This window comes from Mustelus asterias, chromosome 23, assembly GCF_964213995.1.
Source record: "Mustelus asterias chromosome 23, sMusAst1.hap1.1, whole genome shotgun sequence".
Taxonomy (NCBI): Eukaryota; Metazoa; Chordata; class Chondrichthyes; order Carcharhiniformes; family Triakidae; genus Mustelus; species Mustelus asterias.
Window position 1 is genome coordinate 46,974,579 of NC_135823.1, and position 21,914 is coordinate 46,996,492.

At 43.8% G+C, this 21,914-nt stretch overlaps 1 protein-coding gene across 5 annotated transcripts in view; it reads left to right on the forward strand.

Annotated features, from left to right (window-relative positions):
* Positions 1-21,914, forward strand: part of abca3b (ATP-binding cassette, sub-family A (ABC1), member 3b) — a 118,101-nt gene that overhangs the window by 59,304 nt on the left and 36,883 nt on the right. For all 5 annotated transcript variants that reach the window (XM_078240429.1, XM_078240428.1, XM_078240426.1 and 2 more), the window contains 11 exons: positions 7-162; positions 2,926-3,136; positions 6,205-6,355; positions 8,093-8,191; positions 9,911-10,103; positions 10,910-11,216; positions 12,210-12,486; positions 14,347-14,551; positions 16,228-16,447; positions 18,009-18,167; positions 19,406-19,578. In XM_078240429.1, coding sequence (XP_078096555.1) covers positions 7-162; positions 2,926-3,136; positions 6,205-6,355; positions 8,093-8,191; positions 9,911-10,103; positions 10,910-11,216; positions 12,210-12,486; positions 14,347-14,551; positions 16,228-16,447; positions 18,009-18,167; positions 19,406-19,578 — 2,151 coding nt within the window. The remainder of the gene's footprint in view (positions 1-6; positions 163-2,925; positions 3,137-6,204; positions 6,356-8,092; positions 8,192-9,910; positions 10,104-10,909; positions 11,217-12,209; positions 12,487-14,346; positions 14,552-16,227; positions 16,448-18,008; positions 18,168-19,405; positions 19,579-21,914) is intronic.

Sequence of the window (21,914 nt, forward strand, 5' to 3'; positions counted from 1 at the left end):
TCACAGCTCAAAGGCTGCCCATATGGTAAGATCCGTGAAGAGGTAAACCAAACGTTAAGAATGCTGAAGTTTGAGGATAAACGAAAAGCCAAGGTCAAGACTTTGTCCGGAGGAATGAAACGCAAGCTCTCAATTGGAATCGCTCTCATTGGCAACTCCAAGGTAATTACCCTTCCAGCAGCTCAGGTGTTTGAAATATAAACGTATTCAACAGATCAGGCAGCACCTGTGGTCGAGAAAGAGTTAATGGCTCATTGTCAATGTCCTTGCATCAGAAGTAGAAAATGTTAGAGAAATAATAGGTTTTAAACTAATGTAAAGGCAGGGAAACTGAGGTAGGGAAGGCACAAAAGGGAAGGTCTGTGATTGGGTGGAAAGCTTGGGAGATGAAATAATGTAAAGGCAAACAGGAGTGTAATGGGACAGGGAAAATAACAAACGATGTGTTGAGGGAGAGACTTTGTTTATTTGTGTCACGGCACAAGGTAGAGCACTTACTTCACATGCGCAGCAGATACAGTGGCCCAGATATTCACTCTCGTGTCGCATGTGTAGGGATGGGAGAATCTGTAGTTCTGTGAACTTGATTTTTAAAAATGGTGGCCTGCAGTTCTGGTTTTCATTTTGTGGGAGTGGGTTAGATGTGAGGGTTGGCTTGAGGACCCCGGGACAAGTATGGAGGCTGTCAGGAGTGGGCCAGGCTGGGCAGAAGGCTTGCCTGGCACTTCATTGAATTAAATTTTAAAAAGATCAAAACAAAACAATGCCCTCCCATGCTCTATCCAAGCCAACTTATGCTTCATGCCCTTCTGTTGACCCCATTAGCCCCCATACCCCCATGCCCCATTCATGAGGCCTTTTATAGCCCTATGCCAACCTATGTCCTCACCCACTACACTACCTTTTGCCCTTATCCCCTCCATGCCAACTCACTTAGAACCCTTTGACAATTCTCTGACAGCTCATTGCTTGACAGTTCTTTGACAGCTTTGACAGTTTCAATGAGTTATTCTAATAATTCCAAAGGGTGCCTTACCTCTCCTAAAGGTGTCCCAGGACCATATCTAGGGGGATACCTTATTTCTTCAAAGGGTTACCCTGGCTATCCAAAAAAATCTACCAAATTCAGACCAACTCTTACCTGGTCTAATGTGCCCAGATATGGCCTAAGAAAATTCCATTTCATTGGTGGCAGATGGCGATTTAAATGGCCAGCTGTCTCCATTAATTGCACATTCATAAACTCTAGCCCGACTCCAATCCCAATGTAACGACCTTTCGCCAAAGTGTTATTATCTTATTCCTGTAACTAATTTCACATCAAAGAAAGCAAAAATAGAAAACTCAAACCAATCTGAAGCAGCTCTCTGATAGTACTGGACCCAGACTGTGAGTGTGTTTAAGCTGAGTGTTTGAGAGCTGGGGGTAACCAGATTGAAACTAATGTAACCACCTTTAGCCGAAGTATTGATCTTATTCCTGTAACTGACTTCACATCGAAGAAAGCAAAAAATAGAACATCTTTAAATAATTAATAACACTGAGTAGGACAAGAATGATCTGAAAGGGCCTTTGAATAATTATCATTCTTCCCTCAGTGGCGGACAAAATCCCTTTTGTAGTTTGCTTTATGGAGAGCTAAGTCATAGTAGCCTTTGATCAATCGCCATACTGGCTAACTCATGCAAAGTACAGTGCAGCAGTCACCACACTGGGGATAATCATGGCTTTCTTGCACCAAAGAGGGTGAAGCCCGAAGTTGAATCCAGTTATCCAGTTTACCACAACCAGGTGTATAGCAGCAATGGTTAATGTGCCAACGGTTAATCCAATCACAGAGAGGAAAATGAGGACAGAGGACCAACACTACTGAGCAAACTAACTTTGGGAGAATGTTGGTGATTTGAGGTTTTGGGGAGATGGCAAGAGGGCGGATGACTGTGTGATCACTTGGCTACTACTGCAGCGATTGTCGGTCATACCTGTTCCATCCTTGCTGACTGAACTTGTGATAATGTCAGCTACATGTACATCAAGCTCTGCCCTCAAACCTCTTTCTAAAAGGACCAGGTGCTTCTTAGATGTAAGGTGGATTTTTTAAAAATTCATTTACAAGATGTGGGCTTTGCGGGCTAAGTCAGCATTTATTGCCCATCTCTAGTTGTCCTTGGTGATGAGCTGCCTTCTTGAACTGCTACAATCCCTGATGTGTAGGAACTCCCACAGTGCTGTTAGGGAGGGAGTTCCAGTATTCTGACCCAGAAGCAGATACATATTTTCAAGTCAGGATGGTGAGTGACTTGGAGGGGAACCTCCAGGTTATGGTATTCCCATGAATCTGCTGCCCTACTCCTCCTTCTAGATGGTAGTGGTCATGGGTTTGTAAGTTCATGTTTTGTTTTAGTTTATGTTAGTGTCACAATTAGGCTTACATTAACACTGCAATGTAGTTACTGTAAAAGTCCTCTAATCACCACACTCTGGTACCTGTTTGGGTACACTGAGGGAGAATTTAGCATGGCCAGTGCACCTAACCAGCACTTCTTTCAGACAATGCTACCTAATGTCCTCGGTGAGTTCCTGCATTGGTTTTTGTAGTTGGTATACATTGCTGCCATTGTTTGTGGGTGGAAGGGATACCAATCAAATGAGCTGCTTTGTCCTAGATGGTGTTGAGGTAAAATTTTACGGCCCCCTTCTGCTGGCAGGATCTTCCATTCCCATCAAAGTCAATTGGCTTTTGAACAGCTTGCCGCATTTTCTGGTTCTGCCCCTGCCACAACAGGGCCATAAACCTTTGCCTGTAGAACGGGTGGGACACTTTCCAGAGGGAATATTTTTTCTTCACAGTGCCCCTGTCCTTTTAGAAACTGGTTGAAACCCCATGGTGGATCCTATATTGATGATTTGCTTTCTGTTCTTCAGGTTGTCATGTTGGATGAACCAACATCTGGAATGGATCCACTCTCTCGGCGAGCTGCCTGGGACCTTCTACAGCATCAGAAGTATGGCCGCACTATCCTGCTAAGCACTCATTTTATGGATGAAGCTGACCTTCTTGGAGATCGTATTCTGATCATGGCCAATGGGCAGCTTCAGTGCTGTGGATCTTCACTCTTCCTCAAGAACAAGTATGGTGGGTATGAGAAACAGCACAAAACACAGCTCTCGGGTCTCCGTTCACCCAATTATTTGATTTTGATTTGATTTATTATTGTCTCATGTATTAACATACAGTGTAAAGTATTGTTTCTTGCGCGCTATACAGACAAAAATACCATTCATAGAGAAGGAAACGAGAGAGTGCAGAATGTAGTGTTACAGTCATAGCTAGGTTGCAGAGAAAGATCAACTTAATGCAAGGTAAGTCCATTCAAAAGTCTGATGGCAGCAGGGAAGAAGCTGTTCTTGAGTCGGTTGGTACATGACTTCAGACTTTTGTACCTTTTTCCCGAAGGAAGAAGGTGGAAGAGAGAATGTCCGGGGTGCGTGGGGTCCTTAATTATGCTGGCTGCTTTGCCGAGGCAGCGGGAAGTGTAGACAGAGTCAATGGATGGGAGGCTGGTTTATGACCATTTAAACCCCCGCCACACACTTTTCTTCATCCTGTGGAAGCAGTGCCCTCAATTTCCTGGGTTCTAAGCTCTGGAATTTCCACCCTAAACCTTACCACCACTTTATCCTTTAAGAAGCTCCTTAAACCCTGCTTCTTCAAAGAAGCTTTCAGTCACCTTTCCCAAAACATTCTCCTTTGGCTTGATGTCAATTTCTGTCTCGTGATATTCCTGAGAAATGCCTTGGGAATTTTTTTTCTGTTAAAGGTGCTATATAAATAAATATAAGCTGTGCATATTTATCAGACATTGGCTGCGCAGTGCTAAGTTCCCGCCAAACTGACAGCATATGAGAAAAGGCATTGAATGACAAACCTGATCTTATTAGAACATAAGAAATTAGGAGTGGGAGTTAATTGTTCAGCTCCTCGAGCCTGCTCCACCATTCAATGAGATCATGTCTGATCTGATATTGGCCTCAGCTGCACTTCCCTGCCTGTTCCCCATAACCCTTAATTCAACAATTATTTAAGAATCTCTTTATCTTAGCCTTGAATGTGTTCAAAGATCCAGCCTCTATTCTACTCTGGGTTAAAGAATCCCAAAAATTCATGACCCTCTGAGACAAGAAATCCTTCCTCATCTCCATCTTAAATGGGTGGATCCTTTATTCTGAAACTGTGCCCCATTGTTGTCAATTATTGAGGGAAACCCCTCCCACCAACTATACTGTCAAGCTCCCAGAATCTGAATTGTTTCAATAAGATCACCACTCATTCTTCTAAACCCAACCTGCTCAATGTTTTCTCGTAAGACAATCCCTTCATCCCTGGAATTAAGGTACCTCCTCTGAATGATAATGACACCAAAACCGTACGCAATACTCTCGGTTTGTTTTCACCAATGCCCTGTATGGCTTTCAGCAAGACTTCCCTACTTTCATGCACAACATCCCCTTGTGATGGAGGCCAACATTCAATTTGCCTTCTTGCTTCTACCCACATGCTTTTTGTGTTTCATGCACAAGGACACCCTGATCCCTCATTATCCCAGCATTCTATAGTATATCTCCATTTAAATAGTATTCTGCCTTTCCATTGTTTCCAACGAGATCTTGTGGAGGTGTGACCCAGAGTGAAGGAGGGGCATTCGGCAGGGAGGGTGGGAATACTGAAATGAAATGAAATGAAAAGATCAGACAAACTCAGTTAGAGACCTGTAAACCTCTTGCCAGATTCTCCAGTGCAGTGAGACTTAAGGCACGGTGATAAAGACAGAGGCCAGAATTCTTTGGCTGTTCACACCAACGGGATCTTCTGTCCCAGTGACAGCACACCCCGTCACAGGTTCCCCCGCAGCGTGGGGTACAGTCAGTGAGTCAGTGTAAGGGCGGCACGGTAGCACAGTGGTTAGCACTGCTGCTTCACAGCTCCAGGGACCTGGGTTCGATTCCCGGCTTGGGTCACTGTCTGTGTGGAGTTTGCACATTCTCCTCGTGTCTGCGTGGGTTTCCTCCGGGTGCTCCGGTTTCCTCCCACAGTCCAAAGATGTGCAGGTTAGGTTGATTGGCCATGCTAAAATTGCCCTTAGTGTCCTGAGATGCGTAGGTTAGAGGGATTAGTGGGTAAATATGTAGGGATATGGGGGTAGGGCCTGGGTGGGATTGTGGTCGGTGCAGACTCGATGGGCCGAATGGCCTCTTTCTGTACTGTAGGGATTCTATTCTATGATTCTAATTGTGTTGTTGAAAGTGATGAACCTGCCAAAATTGGTCTGTCTCTTATGTTGGTATGAGAGGAGAACTGGCTGAGATTCAAAGAATCGTAGATTCCCGACAGTGCAGAAGGAGGCCATTTGGCCCACCAAGTCTGCACCAACCACAATCCCACCCAGGCCCTATTCCCGTAACCCCACATATTTACCCTGCTAATCCCCTGACACTAAAGGTCAATTTAGCATAGCCAATTAACCTAACCCTCACATCTTTGGACTGTGGGAGGAAACCGGAGCACCCGGAGGAAACCCACGCAGACACGGGAAGAATGTGCAAACTCCACACAGACAGTAACCCGAGGCTGGAATTGAACCAGGTTCCCTGGTGCTGTGAGGCAGCAGTGCTAACCACTGTGCCACCGTGTTCATTTGATTCAGTTTGTTGAGTGCTAATGCAATCTTCTCTAACCAGGAATTCTATGTTAAATTTAGTTGCATTTAAATGAATGTAGATTGGTGCGAGAGAAATCGCTATACAGTAGTACAACGTCACCAGATTTCCACCCACAGTTTCCCAACTGTTTCTCAACTTTTCATCATACTTCAGATCACTAAGATTGTGGATCTCCATTGTGGTGCCTCTTTGCACCCCATTCACCACTTGCAGCATCCCTTATAGCATAGTAACCAAAACTCAACACAATGCCTAAAGGGGGGACAATGGGCTGAAATAGGATTTGATAGACTTAAGCCCACCTTGTTTTCAGATGAATGTAACAAATAAGATGGTACCACCTGAAAGTACTGCATTCTAACTCTGTAATAGCCGTGACACAGGTAATGCAGGATCATATAAACCTATAAGGAAAGTTTATTCAAACTGAAACAGGAGTCTTTTTTAGCAACTGTGACTATTGTGCTGGGTCTGTTGTTTCAGGAGCCGGATACCACATGGTGATCGTGAAAGAGCCTCATTGTAATGTCTCCAGAATTACTGATCTTGTGAAGAGCTTTGTGCCCAAAGCAGTCCTGCAGACCACTGCTGCTGCAGAACTCTCCTACGTCCTTCCAAATGAAAGTACTGACAGGTATATTACAGCAGAGGAAGTAACTCCAATCGTTGTCTGTACAGTCAGTATCTGAGCATATCTTTAATGGGGGCACACACTTAATCATAGAATCCCTACAGTGCAGAAGGAGGCCATTTGAACCAACAAGGCTGCACTCACAACAATCCCAGCCAGGCCCTATCCTCCTGACACTAAGGGATCATTTAGCATGGCCAATCCATCTAACCTGTACATCTTTTGATTTGACTTATTGTCACATGCATTAGTATACAGTGGAAAGTATTGTTTCCTGCACATTAAACAGACAAAGCATGCCGTTCATAGAGAAGGAAAGGAGAGGGTGCAGGATGTAATGTTGCAGTCATAGCTAGGGTGCAGAGAAATATCAACTTAATATATCAAAATACTGATGGCAGCAGGGAAAAAACTGTTCTTGAGTCGATTGGTACATGACCTCAGATTTTTGTATCTTTTTCCCAAAGAAAGGAGGTGAAAGAGAGAATGTCTGGGGTGTGTGGGGTCCTTGATTATGCTGGCTGCTTTTCTGAGGCAGTGGGAAGAATAGACAGAGTTAATGAATGAGAGCAAAAACAGAAAATGCTTGAAAATCTCAGCAGGTCTGACAGCATCTATGGAGAGAGAATAGAGCCAACGTTTCGAGTCTAGATGACCCTTCATCAGAGCCGAATGGATGGGAGGCTGGTTTGCGTGATGGACTGGGCTTTGTCGACAACCCTTTGTAGTCTCTTGCGGTCTTGGTCAGAGCAGGAGCCATAACAAGTGATACATCCAGAAAGGAGGAAACTGGAGCAGCCAGAAAAAACCCATGCAGACACAGAGAGAACGTGCAAACTCCACACACAGTGACCCGAGTTTGGAATTGAACCTAGTTCACTGGAGCTGTGAGACAGCAGTGCTAACCACTGTGCTACGGTGCCACTATTCACAGGGGTGATTCTATGTATGTCCATCCATCAGCCTCAGTGACTGTGCGCGCGTGGTTATGTGTGTGCGCCTGGTGTTTATGTGTGCCTGGTCTATCTGTGTGTGTATTTGGGGGTAGGTTCAATGTCCCTATTCTGTACAAAGACACTCCTCCTCTAAAATCCCTAATACACATTTATTTTTGCAAAACAATCAGATAGTTGGTGACTTGCCCAACCCATTTAGTTTTAGAGATTTCCTACCTCTCTCACATTTATATTAGGCCAGCAAGGTCAATCTGCAACCTCACTTACATTTTTTTCAGAGAGTGCACACTGTCCCATAATTAATTATTATTTATATTCAGTGGTGGGTCTACTAACTTCTGTATGCTCCCTGTACAGAATCTGATTTAAAATATTTGAAAAGTAAAATCTCATATCCACAGCAGTTAATTTTAATAATCCTTTTTTATTTTCCTATTTTGTTAAGCCAAAGGACGACATTTCCCATTTTCACCCATGAGAAACAGCGCTCCAAAAGCTCATGACACCAAATAAACCTGTTGGACTTGAACCTGGTGTTGTGAGACTTCTTACTGTGCTTACCCCAGTCCAACGCCGGGCATCTCCACATCATAGAATCATCAACACTACTAGGGCAAGCCTTGGTTCACATCATGTGTGTGTCAGTCCAGTGATCGCGTACGTGAATCACAAAAAGTCAGTACAGTGTGCAGGCGCAGAAGTGGTTCGGAAGGCAAATGGAATGTTGTTGTTTATTACAAGGAGAAGAATGGATTCTATATATTTGCACCTTTCCTATCTGCAGGTTTGAAAGCCTTTTCACAGAACTGGAAGAGAAGAAGGATGTGCTGGGAATCGCCAGTTATGGAGCTTCAGTCACTACCATGGAGGAGGTGTTTTTGAGGTGAGTGTGAGGCCTGACAGTTTGCAGTGCTGCCTCTGCTTCCCTTCCACTCCTCCTCCAACAAACACATTTTATGGGAGCACAGAACTGATGGGATTGTGGGGGGAAGAAGGTCGCTGTCAGTTGCCAGTCTGCTTTCTCAAACCATCCAGCAGCTGGCTCTGGCAGGGAGCTCTCAGCCTTATAATATGTGTTACCTGAATGAATGATGGCAAAAAGTAACTGATGTACCATCATTGGCAAGTGGGTGTAACTGTAGTATTACAAGTTACATAGGCAGCGTCCCCATTTCTCTCCCTTCCATCACTTCATTCATATTGTCTCTCTGCACCCCCCCCCCACCGCTCTCTCTCTCCCACTCCCCAAAACAGGCCATGAATTGCTTCAACATGTGCCAATATAATCTGTAACATTACTTCATCTGAATGTATGTTATTTTGATTCTCATGGGAAAACCACAGTCAACAAATACAATGTAAATAATATGAACTGGCACACTTTTCACCTCTCTTTCCTCCTTTAAGATGCTCCATAAAACCTTCATCTTTGACCATTTAATTAAGAGTCTGCCCTTTTATTTTTCCTGCTAAAATGGACAATCTCTCACTTTCCCAAATTATACTCCATCTGTTAATCTTCTGAGTCTTTCTTTATAACACAGAGCTCTGATGCTGGTGGGTCAGCATCGGGCACCTCTTTGCACTGATTCACTTAACTTTTCTATGTCCCTTTGATGACTCTTTTTATCTTCTTCACAACTTGCTTTACTACCTATCTTTGTATCATCAGCAGATTTGACTACAGTACACACAGTGCCTTCATCCAAGTCATTGATATTAATTGTAAATAGTGGAAACCCAGCACTGATGCCTTTGGCACTACACTAGTTACAACCTGCCAAACTGAAAATTACTGATTTATCCCGACTCTATTTCCTGTTAGTTAGTTCCTCTGTACATGCTAATATTGTATGCTGACAATTGATCCTGTGAAGCACCTTGGGATTTTTACTATATTAATAGTGCTTTATGAATGGAAAATTTTGTTGCAATGTTAAGGGAGAGCATCTAGTAAGTTATAAATAAAATAAAAGCAAAGTTTAAAAATTAGGAAGGTGTGAGGGGATAATAAATAAAGAAGCATATGGAAGGTTGTGTTGTGGCATAGGTTGCAACGATAAATACATAAACTAAGATCAATATTTCAGCAGTTAAACACAAGCTGGAAAGAAAGAAGACGAGACAACCCAAGGAGATGGGTTAGCCAAGGCCTGCTGAAACACTGGGCAGCACCATTAAGTAGCAGTGGCAGTGAGATGACTCCTTGCACTGCCAGTGGGAGCGACTGATTAACTTTGAGGAATGTGATCCCCTTGTTTTTTTTAAACCCTTCCCCGCTCCATTGTCTCTCCACCCACCAACATCCCCTATCTTGCTCTCCCTCCCATCTGTGCCTCCCTCCCGTTTCATCCCCTCCCCTGCCTCTCTCCCTCCCTCCTGTCACTTCCTCCCATTTCTCTTTAGCAGCCCCCCCCCCCCCCCCCCCGGCTTTGTTTCTGTCTCCCTCTCCTTGACCTTCATCCCTGTGCCAGTGTCCATTTAGTTGACTCATGATTTAACACCTTTCTTGTTTTGATTGGAGCTGATTTCTGTGCTGAGAACTGTTGCCCTCCCTGTAGTGTAACATCAATTGTCATTCGATGCTTTTGGTCCTTTGCAGGGTGGGGAAGCTGGTGGACTCCAGCATTAACATGCAGACTATCCAGTTGCCAGCAATCCAATACCAGCACGAGCGCAGGACCAGTGACTGGTCAATTGGGGAGAAAACCAGCCTGAGTGACCTGATAAACACTACAGATGACAACGACCATCATAATCCCATTGACTATTCTTTTATCAAACTCAACACCGGGGTAAGTTCATTATCTGCAGGCTCTTCTCAGAGTAAAGGGGCAGGCATCTTTCAGGATTAAAATGACATCGAAGGACCTGCTTTTTCCTTACAAATAACATTTCAAACTTATATTCATTTGTTTTTAAGAACACAAGATTAATTGTGTCATCTAGGTTTTGTGGGTAGCACTTTTGCCTTTGACTCAGAAGGTTGTAAGTTTAGGTTTCACTCCAGAAACTAGAGGACATAATCCAGGCCGGCCTTTCAGTGCTGTACTGAGGGAGTGCTGTCAGAGGTATCATCTTTCAGAAAAGGTGTTAAACCAAGGCCCTGTATGTCCTGTCAGGTAGATGTAAAAGAACCCACGGCTACTATTTTGAAGAAGACCAGGGAAGTTCACCTTTGTGTTGTGGCCAATATTTATCCCTCAACTAATATTAGTAAAACCCATTATGTGGTCATTATCACATTGCTGTTTGCCAGAACTTGCTGTGTGCAAATTGGCTGCTGCATTTCCTGCATTACAACAGTGACTCATTTCAAAAGGTGCTTCATTGACTGCACAATGCTTTGGGACATCCTGAGGTTGTGAAAGAGGCGGGGCAGGATTGTCCAATCCTGCCCACAGCCGGGATTTTCCTGTCTCGCTGAAAGTCAGTGGAGTTTTGGCTGCTTCTTCAAATTTTCCATTTCGACAGGACCGGAAAATCATGGCCCCTCCATATCTTCTTTAATAGGGGATTGGTGTCTCTGTGGCCCTTTAGTGGGATGGGGTGCTGCCGTTTCTTTTTGTGATGCATTCTTATGCTCCTTTCTCTTGTACAGATCATCCTGTATTTGCAGCAGTTCTACGCCATGCTCATGAAGCGAGCAACGTACAGCTGGCGGAACTGGAAGATATTTACAGCCCAATTTATGATCCCGCTGATTTTTGCCGCTTTTGCACTGATTGTCGCCAAGACATTTCCAGGACCCCAAGATTCTCCTCGGCTAAATCTGACTTTGGAAAAGTATGGACCTACTATTGTTCCTTATGCAGTGAGACCTGATGCCCAGATCCTGACTAAAGATTTGGCTCGGAACTACAGAGAAGTGCTGCAAGAACAGCTCGGCATCCCATTGCACACTCTGGGTGAGGGACCTTGCAAACTAATTATAGTATACTGTTGATCTTTCCTTTAACTCTCCACTTCAATCTTCATATTCACACCCTTCTCATCATTTTTACAAAACCTTAATTTCTTTAGTTTTGAGAATATAAGTCATAAATAGCTACTTTTGTAAGACCACAGCAAAAAACCCATTCTTAACAGGAGAGCAAACTCTGTGATCCTAATTCCAATCACGGCATGTGAGAGCTGCACAGTTCCTCAGCCTCTGGGATTTGGAGTGCAGTCCACTGTTGCTTGCTTTCTGGCCTGCGTTTTGAGCCCATTTAGATATTTTATGGGATGTATGGGCAGACAACTCCTCTGCCTGCTCCCTCAAGGACATTACAGGAAGAGGCTGGGCTAGTAGTGTGCCTGACCCCTTCTCCAGGGTGATTATAAGAAGCGATAGAGCTTGTGGGACATAACCTTCCACAAGCTATGCCACAGTTCTTGCCCAAGTTGTTAATGCTTGGTAACCTGCATAAGGCTGTTGAGGAGACCAAATCCTGAGGGAAGGATCAGGGCTGGGAGAATTTAACTAATTTGCAATCTGCAGCTTCTAATAGGTAGTCATCTTACACAAGATCTACATTAAATGGCAGTCCCTTGCAAGGATCTCCTCCAATAGCCAGGTCTCTTAAACACAATCTCCTTCAATAGCAATCCTTATGCACATGATTTCTTCCAGTAGGCAATCGTCTTGCACAAGGATTCTCCAAGAGGCAGCCCTCTTATACATCCATCCTCTTGCCCAGGTCTGACTTTAAAATTCAAGGAAACCCAGGGAATTTTTCACTAAAAAAGTTGCTAATGCATTAAAAGGATGAACCTCAATGAGTTGAATTCATGTTCCTTGTGCCTTCAGTTGCAGTGCATGAGTTGCTGTTAGTCACACTCGATGTGGGCAGTGTTGATACGCTAAGTTGCATTCATTGTGATTTTTGTGACAGATTTTTGTTACCTTTTTCCTCCAGGTGATATTACTGAATTTCTGTTGAATGCTTCAGTTGAGGAGGGACCAGCCTTTCAAGAACGATGTGTAGTAGCTGCTGATTTCCATTACAGACAGTTACCTGGAACCAGGATACAAGTTTTATTCAATAACTTGGGCTACCATACTTCTGCTACCTCTCTGATGTTAGTGAACAATGCCTTATTCAAAATGCTGGTGGGGCCAACAGCGTCAATCAGTACCAGCAACTATCCACAGCCGCGCAACATTACAGAGCAAGCAATGGACCAACTGAATGAGTAGGTGCTCAGCATTAATCTTTTGCTAGAACTGGTTCACATGATAATTGGGAGTGAGGTATACTATGTGGTGCAGGACCCAACCCTGATCTACGCTGAGTCAGCCAGAGATGCCCTGGCCTAGAAACGGAATACTCAGCCTGTCAATTAATATATATTGTTCCAGTGTGTATGCCTGATTCCCATTGGAGCACAGCTTCCACCATTAAGCTCACTCAATTGCTAGATCTTCAAGCCAGGTAGCAAGCACCAAAATACAAATAAGAAACAGGAGCAGGAGTAAACCGTTCAGCCCCATCGAGCCTGATGATGTCAAAGCTGATTCTCAACCTCCATTTTCCTGCTCTATTCCCATTTCCTTGATTTTCTCAATGTTTGAAAATCTATTGAACTCTGTCTTGAATATTCTCAATGACTGACATTTCACAGCTTCAAAGATTCATAACCCTGCGAATGAAAAAAGTTCTCACCTCAGTTCAAATGCTGTCCCCCTTATCCTGAGAAGTTGCCCCCGTGTTCTAGACTCTCCAGCTAGGGAAAACAGCCTCTCAGAACCTTTTGCATTTCAATGCAATCACCTCTCATTCATTAAAACTCCAGAGAATATGGGCCCAATCTACACAATCTCTCCTCATCTCAGAAATCAATCTGATGAACCTTGGTTGCACCCCTTTGGGTACAGAGACCGAACCTGCAACATGGTATGGTTTCGCCAAAGCCCTGTACAATTATAACAAGAGCTCCTCTTTCTGTTTTCCAACCCTCTTGCAATAAAGGCCAACAGGCGTTGCTTTCCTATTTACTTGCTGCACCTGCATGCTAATTTGCTCTGATTTGTGAACACATAATACCATTAAACAGCAACATTGTCAGCATTAAAAAAACATTTGTTTTTCTATTCTTCCTACCAAAGTCAATATCTTAAAACTTTCCTTCACTTAACCTGTCGTGTACCTATGTGTAGTTCGATCAGGTCTTGCTCTGAGAATATATTGTCGACCCCTGTCACGTTTCACCTATTTCACTCTGCTGCTTTATATTAGGAAAAAGCACACAGTCAGTTAAAGAGCAGCAGCTGCCCAGGTCAGGAGGTACTAAATCATTCAGTGGGCCTTTAATCATTGCCTCGTACATCATGGTTAGTGCTTCATCCATTGCTGCACCACAATAGGCAGCTGAGGTTTCTGCAGATTATATCTCTGCATTTACGCGCCCACTGCTCTGTGTGGGCAGGGAACCTGATGTAACACCAGTTATTTATTTGGACTTTAGATAAGAAAGCAAAATCAACCTGCAAGTTACACTGTAACTGATAGTGGTGGGTTGGCTGTTGTTAACGTGTACACATTGGGCACTCTGACCGTGCTAGCACTGTGCCTGTGCTAAGTTGAAGCTGATGCCCCATTCCCTATCGGCTGCTCAAATGCTGCCATTTACCTTGATTGGGAATGAGACTAGAAGCTAAAAAAGGGCAATCAGAATGAGAGAATTGGCTTCATTTTTGATGGTGGGACCCCTTCCTTTAATGGAAGGACTCCAGGTCCATTCATAAGCTACACTCCAAGCAGGCCCAGCTCACTCTGATCAACCACATTGGATACCTAAGGGTATTGCTATGGATATAAGGGCAACATCATTCCACCAAAACTGAATGTTGTTCCCTGGCGAAAATGTCTGTTAATCACGCAAATGCCTGTGTTTAATGGAACTCAGAATAACAAACACTTCCTTCAGAATTAAAGTTAGCTCGGGGATGCTGGAGCTAGTGGAATGGTGACATGCTGATCATGGTGGAATTAGGGTTATAGGCAGCCATTTGTTTGTGCACCAGTTCACTACATTCTTATTAATTGCTTTCAGAAATCGGACAGGGTTTGCTTTGGCCTTCAATTTGATGTATGGCATGGCATTTCTGGCCAGCACTTTCACCTTGTTGCTGGTGTCTGAGAGAACCATAAAATCGAAGCACATTCAGCTAATCAGTGGCCTTCATATCATCAACTTCTGGATGTCTGCTCTCTTCTGGGATCTGATTAACTACTTCGTCCCATGTGTCGCAATCCTGGTAAGAAACCTGTTCCTGAGCTGACTCGTTCCTTGTAAAGAATAGAACAGAAATCCTCAACATCTTTCAAACTGATCACAATTAGTGGACATGTCCTGTGTAGAGTGTGATTACTGGACACCTCTCAGACAGTGTCTGGTTTGAGAGGAAGTGGGTGGTGAAGTTTATTACAAGTAGGTCCTGTCTACTTGTGCTCTGTCCTGATGGAGTTGTTTCTGAAGTTTGAGGGTACAGTTTCCTGTACGGTGAAGGTTATCTCGGATTGCAACGGGATCTTGATCAATTGGGCCAGTGGACTGATGAATGGCAGATGGAGTTTAATTTAGATAAATGCGAGGTGATGCATTTTGGTAGATTGAACCAGGGCAGGACTTACTCAGTTAATGGTAGGGCGTTGGGGAGAGTTACAGAACAAAGAGATCTAGGGGTACCTGTTCATAGCTCCTTGAAAGTGGAGTCACAGGTGGACAGAGTGGTAAAGAAGGCATTCAGCATGCTTGGTTTCATTGGTCAGAACATTGAATACAGGAGTTGGGACGTGTTGTTGAAGTTGTACAAAACATTGGTAAGGCCACACTTGGAATACTGTGTACAGTTCTGGTCACCCTATTATACAAAGGATATTATTAAACTAGAAAGAGTGCAGAAAAGATTTACTAGGATGCTACCGGGACTTGATGGTTTGAGTTATAAGGAGAGACTGGATAGACTGGGACTTATTTCTCTGGAGCGTAGAAGGCTGAGGGGTGAACTTATAGAGGTCTATAAAATAATGAGGGGCATAGATCAGCTAGATAGTTAATGTATTTTCTCAAAGGTAGGGGAGTCTAAAACTAGAGGGCATAGGTTTAAGGTGAGCGGGGAGAGATACAAAAGTGTCCAGAGGGGCAATTTTTTCACACGGCAGATGGTGAGTGTCTGGAACAAGCTGCCAGAGGTAGTAGTAGAGGCAGGTACAATTTTGTCTTTTAAAAAGCATTTAGGCAGTTACATGGGTAAGATGGGTATAATGGGATATGGGCCAAATGCGGGCAATTGGGACTAGCTTCGGGGTTTTAAAAAAAAGGACAGCATGGACAAGTTGGGCCAAAGGGCCTGTTTTCATGTTGTAAACCTCTATGACTCTATGACTTTCCATTTCCCTGCCTCACTCCTCCAGGACTTTCAAATAGGAAATTCTCTCCACAAGGTTTTGCTGCTGATTTGAATTCAGAGACAACCCCGTGGGATAGATATACGGGGACAGAACTTATAATTAAGAATTCCTTAAAACCTGTGTCTTTGACTAGTGTTAGTTCACTTTGATGATATACCTCTTTTGTCTCAGATTCCATTGTCTATGCATCTCTGGGAATGTTTTTCTGCAGTAAAAGCCCTGCACAATTGCACATCATTACCAGTGTGCTTAGAACCTGTCATTATTTTGTTGAATTATATTCTGCCTTTGCCCAGCTTTCGTAACCAATCGTGATGTGGTCCAAATCCACTGCAGAATTCGTGACTCTGACACCGAGGAGCTTTATTGTCTACCTATTCTGAGTCTGTTTGGGTACACCTGACCCTCACTGTGAAACTAGAGCTTGAGGTGAAAACACATTCTGATCCCAGCTGCATAGATGTCTAAAAATAACAAGAGGAGAGAAGAAACAATTCATCTCTTTGTGATTTGTTTGCAGCTGATGTTCCAGATATTTGATTTGCAACCCTTCACTATGGAGGAACGTCTTGGAGATGTGTTAATACTTCTGCTCCTTTACGGCTGGTCTGTTATCCCTATCATGTACCTCTTCCACTACTTCTTCACTATGGTTGCTACAGCTTATACCAGGATCACCATAATCAACATCCTGACTGGCACTGCCACCTTCTTGGCCATCACCATCATGAACATTCCAGGTATTCAGATGTATAAGTCCAGAAACAGAGAATTCCTTTCTACTACTTTAAGACACCATAGAATCTTGGTGCCTGAATTTTGCAATAAAACAGGGAGAGATTTGCCATCATAAATTGCATTCATTTCTTGTTGCATTGCTTTTGCTAAGTCTGAATCATTGCTGCCACTGGGACTATCACAATGACCTGCATTGGCATTGTCATGGTACCCTGCATTAGTGCTGGCACAGTGCTGTGCATCAGCAGGTCATGCATTGGCGCAGTTGCACTGACATGTTGATAACATAATACTTGGCACTTATGTTATCATAGCGTCCTGTCCAGTTGTTTACCCGAATCTTGTAGAAGCCAAGGTCCATATCTCTGTGCAAGATTGGCAAGGAAATGACACACAAAATTTAGAAATTCAAGGGCACAAAAGGAGGCCACCATGAAAAAAAGAGCTATCTGATCTGATACCACTTTCCAACTCTTGGGCCAAGAGTTATGGCACTTCAGATACGTATCCAAGCACTTCCAAGCTGTCAGGCATTACATGAGTTTCATTATAACCAGCTCAAGAGGAATATTGACAACTTAATGATGCAGAGGAGGGTGGAAGAGCAGATTAGCTCGCTGTCCTTGGAACAGGAGAGAACTTGACTTGGGGATAAGGAGAAAAGAAAAATGATTTCTGAGGCAGTTTTGTCCTTCAGATTCCAGCACTTTGAAACTTCCCGTTGGAAGTCAGACTGATGCACTTCAGATGCTCAGGTCCTGAGGAACCTGCAGCTCCCTTCAATATTGTTTAGTTCCAGTGATTCATCCCTCTCACAGATGGCTCATGAAACCAGCAAAAGCAGCACTTCCATTGTTGGTGCAAACTGGGCTTGATTTATTTCACAACACCAGGTTAAAGTCCAACAGGTTTATTTGGTCGCAAAAGCCACTAGCCTTTGGAGCGCTGCTCCTTCGTCAGGTAAGTGGGAGTTCTGTTCACAAACAGGGCATATAAAGACACAAACTCAATTTACAAAATAATGGTTGGAATGGAGTCTTTACAGGTAATCAAGTCTTAAAGGTACAGACAATGTGAGTGGAGAGAGGGTTAAGCACAGGTTAAAGAGGTGTGTATTGTCTCCAGCCAGGACAGTTAATGAGATTTTGCAAGCCCAGGCAAGTCGTGGGGGTTACAGATAGTGTGACATGAACCCAAGATCCCGGTTGACGGCCTCAACCTGTTTGTGAACAGAACTCCCACTTACCTGACGAAGGAGCAGCACTCCGAAAGCTAGTGGCTTTTGCTACCAAATAAACCTGTTGGACTTTAACCTGGTGTTGTGAGACTTCTTACTGTGTTTACCCCAGTCCAACGCCGGCATCTCCACATCTTGATTTATTTGACAGGTTAAAGTTTTGCCATTGAAGGTAAAATAAATCACTTGCCCTGCTCGGGGAGGTGGTCACCGGTTTTTGTAACTCTTCCTTGCCAGCCTTGTTTGGGGAGGAGTGGAAGTGGGAGACTGAGCTTGAGAAATGCACTTAGGGTGGTTTTATTATGTTTAATGGTTTCTCCCCACAGAGCTTGGCCTGAGAGACCTAGCAAAGATTCTGGATGGGGTATTTCTCGTTTTACCCAATTACTGCCTGGGACAGGCCCTGAATGATTTTTACCAGAACTACCAATTGATTGCAGTGTGCACCACAAGCCCCCTTGCTGAATATCTGTGCAAGGCATTCAGTAAGTATGTCCTCCATTCTCAAAATGTTTCTACACACACCATGTATGAACCAAGAAGGATCTGGCAGGAGGTGGGATGATGTCCTGCTTGTGACGATATACCATGTAATCAGATAATTGGAATAAGGAGCAAACACAGCATTCAAAGAGAAGTGGGTCTGTTTCCCACTTGTGCCAAACCAAAGTGCTCCAATATAAATATCTCCCAGTCTAATGTAACTGATTGATCAGTAAGTAAGCAATAAGTAGTGGACGCTGTCATTAATCATGTGATTACAACATTCATATCCACATGGGGTCTGCATGTGAACTTTAATCTTTCTGTGCATTCATTGGTAAAGTGAAAGCAGAGTGCCTGAATGTTTATTGATCATTGAGTATTTTGCCACCATTTCAATAAATTAGAGAAGAAATGCTATTGTAAATATCCACGTATGAAATAAATTTACCATAATGGGAGGAAAGTGTTTCACCAAATCAGTATCACCTTAGTGATGCGTGGCTACTCAGTAATTTGTATTGGACACCAGTAACAGGTTTCACTGGAGATAAATACAAAGCATTACATGAAACCCACATGTAGTGAAGAAGCCGCCATCAACAAAGGTGGGAAAAGCCTGGGATTTGATTATTGTTTCCAAAAAAAACTTGTGATTATATAGTGACTTATCCCTCATATGAAAGGTTAGCAGGAAATAGGATATATGCCCGACTTGTCGCATGGCCCTGTCCATCGTCCCTAATAGAATCATAGAATTGTTACAGCACAGAAAGAGGCCATTTGGCTCCACATGTCTGTACAGGCTGTCTGTAAGAGCAATGCACCTAGTGCCACTTCCCTGCCTTTTCCCCTTAGCCTGCAATTCTTCTTTCATTTTCAGATAATGATCCAATTTTCTGTTGAGAGCCATGCTTGAATCTGCCCCCAACCACACTCTCAGGCAGTGCTTTCCAGATCCTAACCACTCGTTATGTACCACTCGTTTTTCCCTCATAACACTGTTGCTTCTTTCGACAGTGGGATGGGAGTCAGTCCGGAATCTACCTACTGCATTCCCCGGAGGTCTGGGGGTTATCTGTTACCCCCCACTGTTATCAGGTTGGCCAGAGTGGCCTAGAGACGGGAAAATGGAAAGAAAAAGGAGATTTTTGAAAATGTTAAAATTAGACTTATTCTGTAATGAAGCTCTTTTCACGTTATTGTAAGTAATGCCTTGTACATCATTGATCGTTTGCAGACATCACCTACCAGATTAATTACTTTTCCTGGGAGTCTCCTGGAATTGGTCGTTTCATTGTTGCTCTGGCAGTCCAGGGCTTCGCATTCCTGACTCTTCTCTTCCTAATTGAGTTCAGTATCTTCAAAATGTTATACAATTTTTTCCATTATATCAACTGGAGAAAGAAAACGGTGAGTTCAAGGAGACAGAATAGTTAGTTAATGAGACAAGTGAAGCTGAAAATAAAGTTTCTTTGATATGACACAAAGCGATTCCTGATCATTGAAATTGTTGCCAAGTGAAGATGAGGAAACTTATTCTCAGCAAACATGACCAGGCCACTTGCTGCCAGCGTTCTCTTGTTACTGGACTGCTGATTTCAATTTTATCATTGCAAGACAATAGACAAATAAGTTACAGGTTGTAATCTAATCAAGGGGTTTGGTGGAGTGGTGGCTCTATAAAGAATAACAGATACCTAGGAATGAGTTACAGGTTGGAACCTAATTATAGAATCATAGACAGGTCACAGCACAGAGGCCATTCAACCCATCATGTCTGCACCAACTCTGTGTGAGAGCAAATCAGCTATTTCCACTCCCCACCCTTTCCCTCCAATTGTTTTCTTTTGAGGTGATTATCCATAGAACCATAGAATCCCAAGAGTTCGGAAGGAGGCCATTTGGCCCACTGAGTCTGCACTGACTCTCCGCAAGACCATTTTACCCAGGCCCAGCCCCCTGCTCAATCTCTGTAATCCCACACATTTACCATGGCTATTCCACCTAACCTACACATCTTCGGACACTAAGAGGCAATTTATCATGGCCAATCATCTAACCTGCATGTCTTTGGATTGTGGGAGGAAACCAGAGCACCCGGAGGAAGCCCACGCAGACAAGGGGAGAATGTGCAAACTCCACACAGATAGTCACCCAAGGCCAGAATTGATCCTGGGTCCCTGGCGCTGTGAGACAGCAGTGCTCACCACTGTGCCACTGTGCTGCCCTAATTGAGGGCTTTGCGGTGGTTTAGTTATAGAATAAGAGATACCCAGAAGAGAGATAAAAATCAATATCTACCTGAGGGATTTCAGGGGATTTATGTAAATAACAGATACCCCAGGAGTGAGTTTAAAGCTTGTAATCCAATTGAGGTGATCAATGGGATTTTATAGATAGAATAATAGATACCCAGGAGTGAGTTACAGGCTGGGATCTAATTGAGAGTGTGGGAGGTTTAAATAAAGAACAACAGTTGCTCTGCCATGAGTTGTGGGCTGGGATCTAATCAAGGGATTTGAAGGGTTTATACATAAAATAGCAAATGCCCATGAAGGAGTGACTGACTGGAGTCTAATAGAGAAGATCCTGTAGCCTTTTTTTACTGTTTTACAAAGTTAGAGAATCTCCAGAGCACAGAGTTCCCTAACTCCAGAGATGGAGTATATAGGTTGGAGCAAACGGATTGGACATTCCAAGTTACATTTTTTCTGATTTCAGAGAGGATTGTCATTTTTAAAAATTCATTCATGAGATGTGAGCATCGCTGGCTAGGCCAGCAATTATTGCCAACTCCTAATTGCGCTTAGAAGGGGTGGTGAACTGCCTTTCTGAACCCCTGCAGTCCACATGATGTAGGTACCTCCATAGTGCTGTCAGAGAGCGTGTTCCAAGATTTTGACCCAAAAGCAGTGAAAGAATGGCGATATATTTCCAAGTCAGAATGGTAAGTGGCTTGGAGGAGAACTTCCAGGTGGTGGTGTTCCCATGTGTCTGCTACCCTTGTTCTTCTAGATGGTAGCAGTTATGGGTTTGGAGCCTTGGTGAGTTCCTGTAGTGCATCTTGTAGATGGTATGTAGAGCTGCCACTTTTCCTCGGCGGTGGAGGAAATTAATGATCATGGATGGACTGCCAATCAAGTGAGGCTACTTTGTCCTGGATGGTGTCAAGTTTCTTGAACATTGTTGGAGCTGCATTCATCCAGGCAAATTGAGAGTGTTCCATCACAATCCGGATTTGTGCCTTGTAGATGGTGGCAGGCTTTGGGGAGTCAGGTGGTGAGTTACTTGCCGCAGGATTTACAGCCCCTGAATTGCTCTTGTAGCCACAGTATTTATATGGCTAGTCCAGTTCAGTTTCTGGTCAATGGAAACACCCAGGATATTGATAGTGGGCATTCAGTGATGATAATGCCATTGAATGTCAAGGGGTAATATAATTGAATGTCCCCCCGCCTTTGCAATCCGTAACCCAAACTTGTATCTTTACCTCAATCGAATAAGACTCTATCTTTGTCCCAGGCAGGTGTGGAGGCCCCAGGAAATGGGAGAGAACCTAGGGGCAGGGGAGGACCTTGAGGAAGAACCCAGGGATGGGTTGTGATTCAGAAGAAGTGAGATCATGGGGAGGTTGGATCAGAGGTCAGGGGATGATCTAGGGGAGGGGTAGCACCAACATGGGGGTCACAGAGGAAGAGTGGACCAAGTGGAAGGGTTACCTGGGTGGAGTGAGGGGGAGGGGGGTG